General features: G+C 38.1%; 1 protein-coding gene and 1 long non-coding RNA gene across 3 annotated transcripts in view; both read right to left on the bottom strand.

Moving 5' to 3' along the window:
- Positions 1-4,994: 4,994 nt before the first annotated feature.
- On the bottom strand, positions 4,995-6,842 carry LOC118493923. The gene is made up of 2 exons (XR_004895973.1): positions 6,392-6,842; positions 4,995-6,249 (listed from the first exon to the last, which is right to left on the bottom strand). It is a non-coding gene; the product is annotated as an uncharacterized LOC118493923 (long non-coding RNA).
- Positions 6,843-7,071: 229 nt separating this feature from the next.
- Positions 7,072-14,841, bottom strand: part of scara5 (scavenger receptor class A, member 5 (putative)) — an 82,806-nt gene continuing 75,036 nt past the window's right edge. Inside the window, exon 13 of one of the 2 annotated variants that reach the window (XM_031322375.2) lies at positions 7,072-7,713. In XM_031322375.2, the coding sequence (XP_031178235.1) occupies positions 7,580-7,713 (134 nt within the window). In that variant the 3' untranslated portion in view covers positions 7,072-7,579. The remainder of the gene's footprint in view (positions 7,714-14,841) is intronic. The other variant, XM_031322374.2, reaches the window with a different exon arrangement.

The raw sequence follows: 14,841 nt of genomic DNA, 5'->3' as shown, positions 1-14,841 counted from the left end.
GTAATACTGCATACATTTTGGCATCAGAATAATTTGAAAGACAATATAATCACCTAAAAATTCGAGACACAGTGGCTTAAAATGATCCCAAACAAATAATATATTGAAGACAGCCTCAACTACAGTGCTATTATTAACACATTACTAAACCAACAGCAAACAAAATGATCAAATATGTTTTTAGAATGAGATCTATCTATCTATCTATCTATCTATCTACATATGTGTAAAATTGGTTCCACTTGCAAACCTATAGAATGTTTTACTGTATCAAATAAAAACTAATATAAAGCCTTACCTTCCTCGAGGATAAGTGAGACCACGTTGACCCGAGTCAAACTTCAGTCTTTGTTCTGACTGTAGACAATGTGTGACGGACATCAGGTGATTTTTCATCCAATCATTTCTACATCCGCTTCACATGTGGAAACGTTCACACTTGTAATTATTGTTCGGAGCTGTCAATCAAGGCACATACACGTGGTACACACCCACGTGCAATATTACTTAAATATTAACTAAAGTTCTATAAGATCATCATATGTTTGTAGCATCGCTGTCCTGTGGGAATAGAGAATCTCTAAAAAGTTTTAAAACTTTTCATGGTGTCAGAAAAACATCCCTGTTTTCAGCTTTGTGATGATGCATTTTCCAGCTGATCCAAGAGGCCTTTAAAGACTTTTTTTAGCTTAAGAAATAGGAGACTTTTCTCAACACATAAAGGAACACTTCATCCTTCAGTTTATCATAAACATTCAACATCAACACATCTGGAGATACATGGTTTTCACTGATCAGGAAAGGGGGTGAAAAACTGTCATCTGGAAAGTAACTAAAGCTGTCAGACAAATGTAGTGGAGTAAAAAGTACAATATTTACCTCTGAGATGCAGTGGAGTAGAAGATAATATAGCACAAAATGGAAAAACTCAAGTAAAGTACAAGTACTCATCTCAAGAAATAATGTAAAATGCCTTTAATGCATCTAAGGCATTTCAAATGTTTTCTTAAGAGTGCCTTGGGTTTATTAATGCCCCCTACCAATGAGCACCGTCTTTTGTTTACCGACACTAGTTCCAAGAAATTCTCCAGTTCTTCCGTTATTTATAGTACAAGTACCTTGAATTTGCTCCTAAGTATAGCACTTAAGTAAATATACTTAGTTACATTCCACCACTGCTCACACACAAGTCAACTTCCTGCCTCTCTCTTCACCTCTTGACGTCTCAAAAGTGCCTGTTTCCAATTCACCTCTCTCAATGTTACATAAATTATATCAATAGGAATACAGGAATATCAACGTTCACCTGTTTAAACAAATCTACATTTTATTACTTCAGCAGTGCATGTACAGCATTTTAGTGGTACAAATCAACAGAACACAAAGGAAACGTGAAGCACTGTATTGAGTATTTTCTTGACATAATCATGTTTGATTTAGGCATTTGTATATGCCTTTATATGAGTCATGACCAGCACAATGTAATAAAAAAACAGACACATGTATACGCCTATATGCTTAGAGCCATTATGCCAAAGTATAGCATAGTAAGGTCTTTGTACAACCAAGTATACATTTATAAAATGACACATTTTAGTGGTTGAGTGCACTTTGCAATGTGTTCTCACTTTCAAAAGTTATGGCATTAGGCTGCTTTACATTTTCAAAGTAAAAGTATTCGAGTTATTTGACCCCGCAAAGCTGAAGCATTGATCTGAGGTCAGAGGAGCCTCTAACCAATCAGGTTAGATATCTGATTCCTAACCTGATTGGTTCCTGGCAACTTTGCCAGGAAGGAACACCAGTCAAAATGCATTTTGCTGTGAGAAGATCAACCGGAGGAGACACGCTGGTTGAATTGTGCGCATAAGGTTTTCATATGTGATTGGTTTGCACTAATTTCCCATTTTGCAGTCTCCAGAACCCATTTTGACCAGAACATTGTTAGTTTGAGTTAGATTTCTCTTTAAGGAAGATTATTCCTACTATTTGGATAAAGAAGAGTTTGTAGCATGAGAAAGGTAATTTCTCATTATAAAAAAGCTACATATACTTAAAGAAGAAAAACTATTAGACTAACCAAAATCAGTAAAAAAAAACAAAACTGGACAAAGCGAGTGTGTTTTTACTTTTAAAAAGCATAAAGCATAAACCTACAGTGCAGTTAATCCTACATGATTATTATGATTATATCTACTGTGCCTTCCTCTGAAAAGCAGCAATGTTACACCTAGAGGTGACACTGAGACATTTTAAACGCTACCTCAGAGTTTTTTCATCTTTAGGTATGGATGCCTGTTGGGGTCACTTGATATGCAAATGAGTTGCAGGAGACTTTGTTGTTGTTGATATTTCTATATCTAGTCACTTTTGAGCTCTTGATGATGGATAGCAGGACACAAAAGTCTGTAAACTTAAATTTCAATCGGTGTAATTGAAATTTCGGAGCTAAAAATTGAGTCATGGGTGAGACAAAGGGTTAAAAAAAACTGATTTACCGTAGCTGCTTGGTCTGCCAATCTCCAACCAATACTCTCCTAATGTATCTGCAACTAAAAGGCCTAACTGACTTTTAGTGCTCAAACTAGTCATATATCTTACATATGTAAATGACCATCCAAGATCACAAATGTCAGGGTCATGGATGAGAGAAGCCACTGACATTAACTATATTTTGCTAATAATCTTTGCTGTAAATACTTGACCCTGCTCACTGAGATATAACTGTGACTCTGCTTTAAGAAACTTTTATGAAAGTCCAATCTGCTGGCAAATACCTATATGATAAGATAGCAAGGATAATATGTATCCCTTTAACATTAGTCTTTACTTCTTCCACTTTCCACCTTACTTAAAAAGGAAATGGCAAAAAAATTAAACAAAAGCTGGGAGCACTGCCATGTTTTAGCACTGATAGTTCCTGCTTCTGTCAAAATACTTTATGGTGTAACATTAATGAATATTAAAGGCCTGCTGCGTAATGCCTATATCAGTACTGTGGAATAACACATACTCAATCCTGCGTAAATACAAAAGTATTTTTTGAGAAAACACTTCACAGGAATTCCAATCAGTGATATTTTGTTTGCTTCTCTGGTTAAAAGAGATGACAAATAAGCGAATGAGTGAAAATATACAGATGAAGCTCCGGGTGTTATCTTTGGCTGTTGTTTTTGAAAGGCAGAGCTTTAAAGTAATAACTCCACAGCCAAAGTGCTGAACGTGACGCCTCTACAAGATGAATGAGGGTCATCAGAACGAGACATAAAGACCTGGCTGCCACTCAGTCAGATTGTCAGCTACACTGTGGTGCTGCACAGAAAACCAGAGCAGATGTACGAGTGTGTGTGTGTGTGTGTGTGTGTGTGTGTGTATGTGTGTTGTGAGTATGACACTCAATCACGCACACATTAGTTGGTACGTATTCAACTCTATAACCTTGTGCATTTCTAATTTGTTCCATTCACTTTTTTTTAGTGAAACCACCTCATGGAGTACAGAAATAATAAACTACTGGTAGTCACAATTACATCAAGTTGCTAATACTGTAAATGAAATGTATATTGACTGGTTTGTGGAGGACTGTATGAGGATTGTAGGTCCTTTGATTTGTGTCATACTGGGAAACATTGTACTTTGGCAGCCTCAAGTTGCAAGAACTGTCATCTGTATTTTAATCTATTCTTTTTCTTTTTTAATTTTCTTTTATTTTTTTTTACATTTGATGGACTGCCCAGAAATCTTTAAGGTGGTGTCAGACAAAGTTCTGTCACTGTCAGCTGCTGTATTTCACGTGTCATATTATAGTTTATTGCTTTCTGTGCGGAGAAAAGAATTCCTCCTGGCAGAGAAGAATTTGAAATGAGTGTGCTGCATGAATCTTAAGGATATTCTTTATCTTTGAAGTGCCACTTTTGGATTCATGCAGATGTATTTTTACATTCAAATCTATCCCCTTGTGGGGGGAGGGGCTTAGGAGACCGTTTTGGGCTTTAGCGGAAAGGGGGGAAGGACTGAGAAGTTGTCGATGTTCAAATTATTTGGCTAAGTCCTGGATCTGCACAATCCTACCTACAGCACCTTTAAAAGATAACTCAATCTGACTGAATCTATCTGCTAATTGATTAATTGACTTATCGTTTCAGCTCTAATTTGTATTATAATAATAGTAATAATGTGAAAGAAACAACTGGGATACATTAGGCAGCCACATCTTGTAGTGTTGGTGTCATTAAAGCTATAGTGCGTAGTTTCTGTCGCCCCCATGAGGAATTCTAAGTAATGACGACAACGTGGTCGGCGCGTCCACATGATACAAGCCTTCCGTGATCGCGAACTCGCCCCCACCCCTCCTCCACACAGTTGCTGGTAGCCAAGGAGGACACGGAGGATTATAACAACATGATGGACTCTTCAGAAGAGGTAATTATCTTCACTCAAATTTCTGCACGGGAAAGTCACCGGACGACACAATCTTCTGAACATAGCCATACTGAGAAATACAGAGAGAGTTGTGTGGAGCAACTCATTTGGCAATGGCTTGAATGTAACGGACGTTCATTAATATCAAAAAGTTACGCACTAAAGCTTTATGTCCCAATAGATGCAGTAGTAAACATTTAGGGGCATTATTGCTTTTATAAAACAGTTTCCAAACCTTGTGAACAAAGTGAAAAATCTTCAGCATTAAGGATGAGCGAATAAAAATGAAAAAGATAACCAACTAGCTTCTGGAGAGCCGAAGAGTTGTCAATGCCTGATAATGTTTGTATTCAATTGTGATTGTTATTTGGCCAAAATGTAAAAATGATCGCAGCTTTCTTTACCAGAAGCGACTTCATGACAAGACTTGATGACACCTGATTTTTGTTCATACCCATCCGCAATGCCCCTTCACGTTGCTAACGTCTTCTGAGACACCTCAGTCTATTGAGTCTGGTTTCTCACCTCATTTTTCACTTTTTCCCAGACTCCCTCTCTAATTTTTTATTTTGTTGTGGTTTAAAACAGAAACCCTCAACAAAAACCAAGGCACTTGAACATGAGGTAGAGAAAATAATTTCTGGCAGCAGCCGCCTTGAAAACTCAAATTCATATCCAACATTTTTCCCTCACATGAACACAAACTCTTAAATAAACGTCATGTGTGCTGATTCATTTTCATTAAAAAGAAAGTGGGCCAGACAATTTTTGATTTTGAAAAAAGAGAAGGAGAGCTTACACAGACCGATTTCACTACAGAATATAGAAGTGGAGAGTATTCAACTACAGCCCTTTGAGATTTGTTATGTTTGCCAAATTTTAAGGTGCACTAAAAAATATTTCCTTCAAATATAAAACATGACTGAATAAAAAGACAGGTTGCTGCAAGGACACTTGTGAGGTACCAACCTTTTTGGATTCAAGAGCAACTGTAAAGATTAAACCCCATTGAGAGAGGCATAAAACAGAAGAAAAAGCTTGTCTGTTATGGTTGGTTTGGCGTTTGGCATGTGTGTGTGTGTGCGTGTGTTTGAGGTGCATATACACATGTGCATTTATGCTGAAACATCCGAACTTCTGGCAGTAAACACAGACAGTTGTAAATCGTACACGGCCGGCATCCATCTGTTTATTCTCATCTTTTTTCTCTTCCTCATAATCGCTTCATCTGTCAAATGCAGTGACAGATAGCGCTTTCCAAATTCTTTGTTAGTTGCTTCTTCTATTTTTTTAAATTTCCATGAAAAAAAGCACACCCTAAACTGGTTTGGTGATTTGCAGGTTAAAAAAACTAGATATTGAGGTTAAATCTGCGCTAAAAGCTGCCTAACTAACTTTTCTTTCTGCTCATGGCAGCCCTAAAATATATTATCTCCTCATAAGGTTGCCAGCAAACATTTGCCAATTTACACATCCAGCAGACAGAACAGCATTCATGCGGAGCCTTGTTTCTGTCCACGGGATTTTGGCCTCCACCACCTGCTCAGAAAAATATCTGTCTCTTTAGTTGCTAAATGTTTGTTGTTTCTGTCGTAACGTGTGTTTATCAGAGCTTTTATGACAGAAAACAGCTTCCTGTTGTAGCTGAAGATAAGGTTGATGACCCCAAAACAATAAGCTTTGTACAGATTTACTGTGGGTAATAACTATGTGTATGCAATGTAAAAATATTGATTAGGGGAGAGTTTAAAAAACTTTAAAAACTGCCGCTTTGGCAGAGAAACTTAGCAATTTGCCAAAAAAGGCAAAGAAGAAGAAGACTGCTTGCTAGCAAAGATGGATGTAAACAATGCATGCTTCAAAAAATAAATTGGCTTTGCAAATGTTTTATGGGGAAAGAAATGTAATCAATGCATTTGTTAGACCTCAAGGATACAGACTGGTGAGTAACTCTGAATGTAAACAGAACTTCTGTTTGTTTACATAAAACTCCACAGGGCACCTTTAAGTCCAATTTTAACTCACCAGCTATTGACCTGCAAATCATCAAACGACTGCTTACTAGGTAATGCTATTTGATGTATAATAAGTCAAAACTGTGTATGTTTAGCATCATTCAAAAGCCATCCCTACATAATACTGTGAAGAGCAGCTGCCTGTAAATCAGTTTGTCAAAGAGTCAGTCTTGTCAGTTTCTTTATGTGCCGTTTCAGCTCCTCAGAAACTTGGAGACAAATGAAGTCTCTGCTGATGAAGTTGTTGGATCAGCTTCTAATCCACACTGGAGATCAAAACTGCAAACCTGACAAGCCTCTGAGGAGAGAAGGACCCTATGAAAGCTAGTCTCGCATTGCCAGACCTTCCTCCACAGCGCTGCGGAGGAGGCTCTGGCTAGTCCACACAGCATTCCGGGATGGGAGAAAAACGTGCTCTGGTTTATTGGCATTTCTTGAAACCAATCACAATCGTCTTGGGCGGCGCTAATCGCCGGACGGAGCAATGGTGCTGTTGCAAAATAGCCTCGGGAAGGAACTTGTTTTGGTGGAACGTGTGTACGTTCAAAGCTTGTCTTAGTCGTGCAACCGAAAACTCAGATTGGACAGATAGTCTAGCTAGCTGTCTGGATTTACCCTGCAGAGATCTGAGGAGCAGTTAACCATAGGCCTCATAAATCCACCGGAGTTTAAAATGCCAACACAAAGAAAGCTGAAGATGATGGACATCTGGTCGAAATGAGGGACATCCATCAGAATTTCAGGTGGTTGATATAGACTATATGAAAGCTGACCTTTGGCTTCATTGAAGACATGAGGTCTCTAATTTAGTCCTGATGAAGTGTCCTGTGGTGCGATCATCCCTAGCTCTTATGGTTGCTCAAAGTCTGAAAATGTGTGCATTTTCTTTGCTCCCATGGTTCAGTCTTGTAGGTAAAACGGTCAAATGTTTAACCATGAACTTAAAGAAAAGCTGCAGATTTTTAGTTCATGCACAACATGGAGGTTTGTCACTTTTTTTTGCAGGTAAAAAACAACATACTGCTAATGTGACACCCTTGGCGATGGCAGGACGTTGTGCACCTTATCGCTACTTAAAAGTCGAAGGCACAGTTTGAGAGGAGATGCTTGGCCGCTGCAGCATTGACAGGATCATGAAAGTTTTAGACGGCGCATGTCACACCAGCATCCTCCACGTGGCCGCAGTTGGTTTTGCCCCAGCCAGAAAACTTGCACTGATGGATGGTGTCTTCGGTCCCTGCACACGCCACATCATCCATCCAGATCAGACCAGTACCTGCACAGACAGTAGGAAAGAATTTATACTTTGTATCGTACAAAATTGACTTTCTCTCCACCATCATTGCAGCCGGGGAATGACAGTAATGGCATTGTAGCGGAACTTTCTACCAATATATAGTATAGTTGTGACATCACTACCATACGGAAGTCCAGACGACTCATTTAAAGGCACAGTTTCTGAATACGGGCTGTGTGCATTTCTCCATGGATTGAGCGTTTTGATACTTTCTCTGTATTTATTTAGCACCTCGACCTGCTTTATAATAAAACAAGACATGGCATCTCACTTTTACAATATGGGACCTTTAAAGAACTCTAATGTGCTTAAATGTTTTTTATTTGACTGATGTTCAATTCACGTATTTTTTTTAGGACGATAATAAATGTGAATATTTAATGGATTAAATACATTTTTTAACCCATGTAACCCAAGCATGTATTTTTTTGTGTAAGCTGAGTGATGTCTGCACGTATAACAACCTTCATGAGTAAAAAATGACAATTTTAGTTTTAGTTAGTTTAGTTTAGTTTAGTTAGTCATTATTTTGCACCTTCCATCCTCTTTGTTTTTAACACTCATTTCAAAACAGATATATTTTAAATATTTTTAATTCTTGACTTTTGCAGTACTTTCTTCTTTTCTCTTACTATGTTTATTGTGACTGTTATGCACCAAATCAACTAAACAAATTCCTTGTACCTGTATGTGAAAACCTACTTGGCAATAAATGATTTTTGATTCTGATTTGTTCTGATTCTGATTCAATAAGGTAAAACAGCCTGTGTGTAGCCTCAGAGGTAAAATCTGAAATTAAAAAAAAAGGATTTTGAGAAGTGGAAAATACACCCTTTTCAATTTCCAATTCCCTTTTCCAAGACACTGAAAGAGAGTGTATATTGCAGTGCAGAACATGGATACAAATGTTGAATGCAACAAATGAAAACAACTAACGATTTTTTTGCATCATTATAAAGATCAAAAATCACATCTGGACTTGGACACCAGCGGTCCAAGTTCCCTCTGATGGCTCGTTTATGCATCACTTTTCCTCTTCTTCATAACCCATAACCATAACAAAGACAGTGAACATTTTGGCTGCTGGAGCTGCTTGTTAATCACCAGCTGACGTATGAGAGCGCCACACATAGTGTTTAGGTCATACATTTTAGAAATCATATTGAAACTCAAAATAAACACACCGTGAACCCAGTCAATGATTCTGACATTTTGTTTCTTGCTGTGGGAGGTAGAAAGCAGAATTTTACCCAACTTCTTCTCTTCTTACATTTTAAAAGCTAGTTGTAGCTCCTTGGGTTTGGTGAACTTGTGTAGTGATTTCTATATAATAGAAATATAATAATTCAGGCAGACAAATGATCCTTTAGTTGTTGCTTTTTTACCCAAAAGTGTAACAGTTCGAAGAAGGTTAAAGGTTTAAAGGCATGTGTTAGATGCAGAGGCATGAATCATAAACTGTGTATACAAGCCTTCTGATTGAGACAGCAAGTACTCCTCACTGAATTGTTGATCAGATAATATTGTATCCGGTAATAAAACACACAGTTCCAACTGGTAAGCAGAGCTTTTGGCAATATTGTTTTTTCGCTATAAAACTGTATCCAAAAAACAGTTCCTGTTTGTAAAACTGGGAATCACTGGAGGATTTCAAGAAAATCCCTTTAGTTTTGCAACAGCTTTTAAAGGGCTCTGAAGAGATGGTAGTCAGCTGTGAGCGAATACGAGTGAGATCAAGTCACATTTGGTTGTACTCACACGCTGATAATGCAGTTTAAGGACACATGACTAAAAGGGTTTATGCACTGTAGGTGAGAAGAGAGGTTGACTCATCAGTAATGCCCTTAAAGCAACATCTGGAGTCGTATAATCTCTGCTGCTCTGCTCTAAATCATAACTGTTTATCACTCAGGTGTACAGAGCCGTCAGTGAGGAACAAATTGCAGTGCTCAGAAAAATAAAGATAAAAATGAGAAACAATCAAACAAGATCATATTGGTAAAGTCACGGATGAGGCAACTAAAAAGCAAAAACAAAATCAAAATTAATATAAAACAGACAAGTAGAATCAAAAGCACTAGTTGAGCTTCAGGCCTGCAGACTCATGAGGCCAAAATTATCTCAAAACTCTCATTATTTTCTCTTAAAACTGGCAAAAAAAAAAATGTTCAAGACGCTGTCAAGATCAAGACAACTGAAGAGCGATTACTGTTTGTGATTTATGGAATAGCACATTATGAGCCCATTTTTTAATCCTTGTTGTGAGTCCATTGTCCTTCATTTATCTTCGACTTTATTAGCCAACCAGGAAAAACAGAACACAGAAAAAGAGGTTGCAAAGTTCTTAAGTCAATACTGATGATGGCAAAGGAAACCTGAACTAAGTGTTACTGCCTTCTTTTTTCAAATATATTAGGCATTTTAATGTTTATACTATCCCAGCGTTACTGCTTTCTCATGTTTACTGTAAGCTCGTGCTGTGTATCACATGTGATAAATTCATGGTTTGAAAATGTATTTTATATTTTTTATATCTTTAAACAATAGAAGGGAGTTGCACTGTACATTATTTATCTATATAAACTAATTAAAGTAATCGTAACACTCAGGGCCTTATTTTAACGATCTAAGCGCACGGCGTGAAGCGCCTGGTGTAGCACCTCCCTGTAAGACCAGCACACCCATGGGCGCACAGATGGGCGCAGGTGCATTTGCTATTTAAACGATGTGGGCACTGGACGGGAAATTGACAACTGCGTCAATCTTAAACTAGCAAAGACACTTGCATTGGGCTTTGTGCTGCGCTGCGCCGGGTGCAAGATAGGGCCCTAAGTCTCAGGACACTTTAAAAGAGCAGCGTGTGGGATATAGTGGCATCTAGCGGTAAGTGAAATGAATACCCCTTCCCTCACGCCTCCCTTTTCCAAGCATGTAGTAGAACCTATACGGTGGCCTTCAGGTAACGTAAAAATGCAAAAGGCTGCCTCTAGAGCCAGTGTTCGGTTTGTTCATTCTGGGCTACTGTGGAATAGAGTTTAGATTCTCGGCCCGAGCCCGAGCCTGACCGCCGTTATTTTCCGCCACTATCCTCGGGCCGGGCCGGGGCCGGACCCTTGATCAAGCAATTTTTTTTTTTTTTTTTTTTTTTTAATCCATTACCTATTTAGCCTAATTGGGTGGGGAGAAAGCTATGCCATAATCAGAAATATTATAAATATGTATATATAAGCTATATAAAAGTAACAAATGTGTACAAAATTTAGGCTGCAGTTACAAAATGCAGCACTTCATGCGCGGAGTCTCCTCCTCTCGCACGCATCACACCGGGCCTGCTGTGCTGTATTGTGTATCTTAAGTGCAACATGGAGCTTGAAGATGTAAAGAAAAAAGAAAAACAAGAGAATTACCTTTGAGCAAGTGTGGAGGAAAGTCGGAGGTATGGAAGCAGTTTAAACAAGTCGTGGGCAGTGACAACAATATGTTGTTCATCATTGTTTCTTTTTTTTTACGTTTCTTTATTCAGATCCATTTGCGATCCGTTCCATTCTGAATAAACAAACAGCGCAGTTTACAGGCTTCGTCCTTGTTGCATTATTCTAAACAGATTTCTGCAGTTCAAACAACTCTGAATTGTAGTTGAGAACGTCAGTTATAACGGCCCACGTATTAAAAAAGTGTCGGGTTTAAATCGGGCTCGGGCTCATAATTACAGTTAATGGCCGGGCCGGGCTCGGACGCAACGTGCTCGGGCTCGGGTAGGTTCAGGCTTGAATTTTTGGGCCGATCTAAGCTCTACTGTGGAAACATGGCAGTGTAACATGGCGGATTTCGTGAAAGAGGACCCACTCCCTAAGTAGATATGAAGGGCTCATTGTAAGCTAACGATAACACAGCGATTCTTAGTAAAAAAGAAGAATTTATTTTGCAGAAACAAGTCCAGACTTAGACTCTGTAGCTCTGCTGCCACCCTGGGCTGAGATTTGAGGATATGTGTGTTTTTGTGTTTGAAAGATTATACTGTATGACACATGTTCCCTAAAAATGCTGACTACGGTTTGGGAACTGGTTGGTTTCTATTCCTGCCAGTTTCAACTTGGCTTGTTTTTGTGTTTTTCACCACATTAGAGCTCAATTAGAGCAACTGGAGTTAGAAGTTTTTAAGACTTTAAATCATTATTGGACACAGACACTCCTCATTGAAACCCAGACTAATAAACTGTAGGTTGACTCAGGTCAATTATATTTACAATCCCAAATCAAAAATGTGCTTCAAAGGGCTTTACAATCTGTAAAACATAAGGCACTCGGTATCCTTAGACCCTAAATTTGAATAATAAAAAAACCCAAACCTCTTCCTTCTTCCAGGACAATGAAATGTAAATTATTTCCTTTGTCCACAAACAATGCATATTTCTGTAAAATCAGATCAAATGTTGCATTAACAAATATCTTGTATCCAACATTCTTGCTTTGCATCCCAACATAACATAACAACAGCGAAACTGGCTGCAGATTTGACATCTTCAAAGCAGCATGAAACACCAGGCGCACGTGTCACCAGGCAGGCGTGCACAGGATGGAAATGAGGTATGCACCGGGGATACATGAGCCCCAGCTGTTCAGCTGCTGTGCCTTCTCAGGGTTTGCTTTAAAGGACACGGACCTTTAAACTGTTTACTCTGGATCTCAACACACTTTTAGAAGGTCGGACTGCTCGCTCCAAACTTATGACACTTCTCACAACTAAGTGTTGGATCTTCAAACACAATGTGCGGGATTTTAAGGGAACACCCAAGGATGATTTAGAAAAGAGTCACTTCATTTCAGAGGGATTTGAAGGATTAAAAGGCCATTTGAAAAAGTGTGCTGACAAAAACCAACCCTGTCTATCTGCAGAAATTCAGTTTCCAATGCCCGTCCCAAGAAGGGCTTTTAAACAGTCATAAAAACAAACATTAAACATTGCCACATTAAAAAACATAAAGCACATAAACATACAAGACATACATCTGTAAAGAGATTTAAAGAAAGAACATCTAAGGCTGTGTGATACTAAATGGACCTTGTGGTGAGACTGTCATGTCAAAACTATAGAAAAGTACCAATAAGGAGTAAAAGTGAGCCGTTTCCACAAAATATGAGTCAAAATGATCCGATGTTTTGCTTCATATATTACTGAAAAGCACAGATTATGATTGCATTTAGACAGATATCTATCGAGGCGTCACTTTATGCTAATGAGTAGATATAAATTGGTCTAGAAATGTGTAACAGCTACACTACTTTATAACACAATAAGAATCTGCACTTGTTTGTGTTTGTGCAAAATATTCTGAAGTTCTTTTTATTTATTTTGCTTCTGATATGAGATTATTAATGCAGTATTTCTTACTTCTCTGGTGTTCTGGAGGACTGGTGAAGGATGTTATATGCATTACAATCATTTGAGATGCTGGATTTTATCATTTCATTTGGGTTTTTTGTCCCTGACTGTAGCTCAGTTTGTACCTCAGGTTGGTGTGCAGCAAGGATGGTGCCTTGAATAACCATATTGCTTCCAACAACAAAAAATACAAGTTACTCAGGACAAAAAGGTCTGTCAAATGATGCTGTGTCGTGTACAAATAAATATTTTCAGGGGGAAATAATGAGATTTAGACATAACTTAGTTAATGTATCCAATAGTTGGAAAGCAGACTCCAATCTGTGTCTGAGAAATGCCTTAAAAGATGTTCTGAAATTAATTTGAATTCCAGATTTCTTTTTAAATTGAATCCAGCCATGATGTTAGTCACTGCTGTTGTCTGGAGGTTGTCCCTTGGAACAAAGGCATGTTTCCCCACAATTTTCCAAACTTAATGGTAACAACACTGCCTGGACAGAGACTATGAATGATGTAAGAGAGAGAGAGAGAGAGAGAGAGAGAGAGAGAGAGAGAGAGAGAGAGAGAGAGAGAGAGAGAGAGAGAGAGAGAGAGATATGACCTCTGAGACTCTTTCTTGACGACATCTGGCTTACATGTCTTTCCCCATAAAACCTTCCCTGCAGCATTTCATTTTAGGGCACTGTCCAGGTAAAACCACACACCAGCTAAAAAAAAATGCAGAGTTATTAAAAATCAGAACTACTTCCATCAGTGAACTTCACCATTGATATGTGCTGTGGGCCAACAAAGTTTTACTTTAAAGGTTTCCTGCCGTGATTGAGATGTTCTTTATTCCACAAAATGACCACTGACCCATAAATAATGAGCTTAAAGGGAGAGTACCTTCACATTTATAATCAGAATATCATCTATTCATCCTTGGCTTATTGTAGTTAATAGTGGTATTGTGTTTACTTTTAATACAGCTGATCCATTTACCAAGTTTTACCACGTTTTAACTTCTTAACATCCAGGGAGCGTTTGGTTTCTGTTCATGTCTGTATGGTACAAAAATCCACAGAAACTAGAAACTTCCCTGAGATATACAATATGATCACAGTGAACATCTTGTGCCTGTTTTTTTAAATGAAACTCACAAACTAAACATTATCTGTGCATAATTAAAAGCTCTGACACAGTACGCACTTGTAGACGTGTAAAGTCTATGATGTCATAAAGTTCAAGACATCTTTGCAGCCATGAGCAGTGTGGCAAAATGTATGTTGCATGGACGCTCATGGATCCTTGCAAGTATGCAGAAATCTTGTTACTTGTAAAATGTAAAGATATTTATTTACATATCTGAGACCAAACAGCTCCCTTTTTACTAAAAAAAAATCAACCAAATTCACATTATCTGTAATCTTATACAATTGAAAAAAAAAGAACAAAGAAATAGCAGACAATCATTACTCTCACTTTGAGCTCTATTGTGTGCATGAAATATGCTATATAAATGAAGTTTACTATTATTATATCAATGTTTTTTCAATGTCCGTGTTTATATACTGTTTGTCTTGAGGGTTTGAGTTTCCAACTACTTAGCATGAGTGAATGAAATCTTGGTTGATGAGGCTAAATGGTAACTAGACTACTGTATATGTACTGGCATATACTGGATAAAGGCGTTTTATACCAAAGCGATTTTTAATGTGGCTCTAATTCAATCATGCATACAGATG

This window comes from Sander lucioperca, chromosome 19 (assembly GCF_008315115.2).
Source record: "Sander lucioperca isolate FBNREF2018 chromosome 19, SLUC_FBN_1.2, whole genome shotgun sequence".
In the NCBI taxonomy this organism is placed as follows: domain Eukaryota; kingdom Metazoa; phylum Chordata; class Actinopteri; order Perciformes; family Percidae; genus Sander; species Sander lucioperca.
This window is presented reverse-complemented; position numbering and strand designations above follow the sequence as displayed.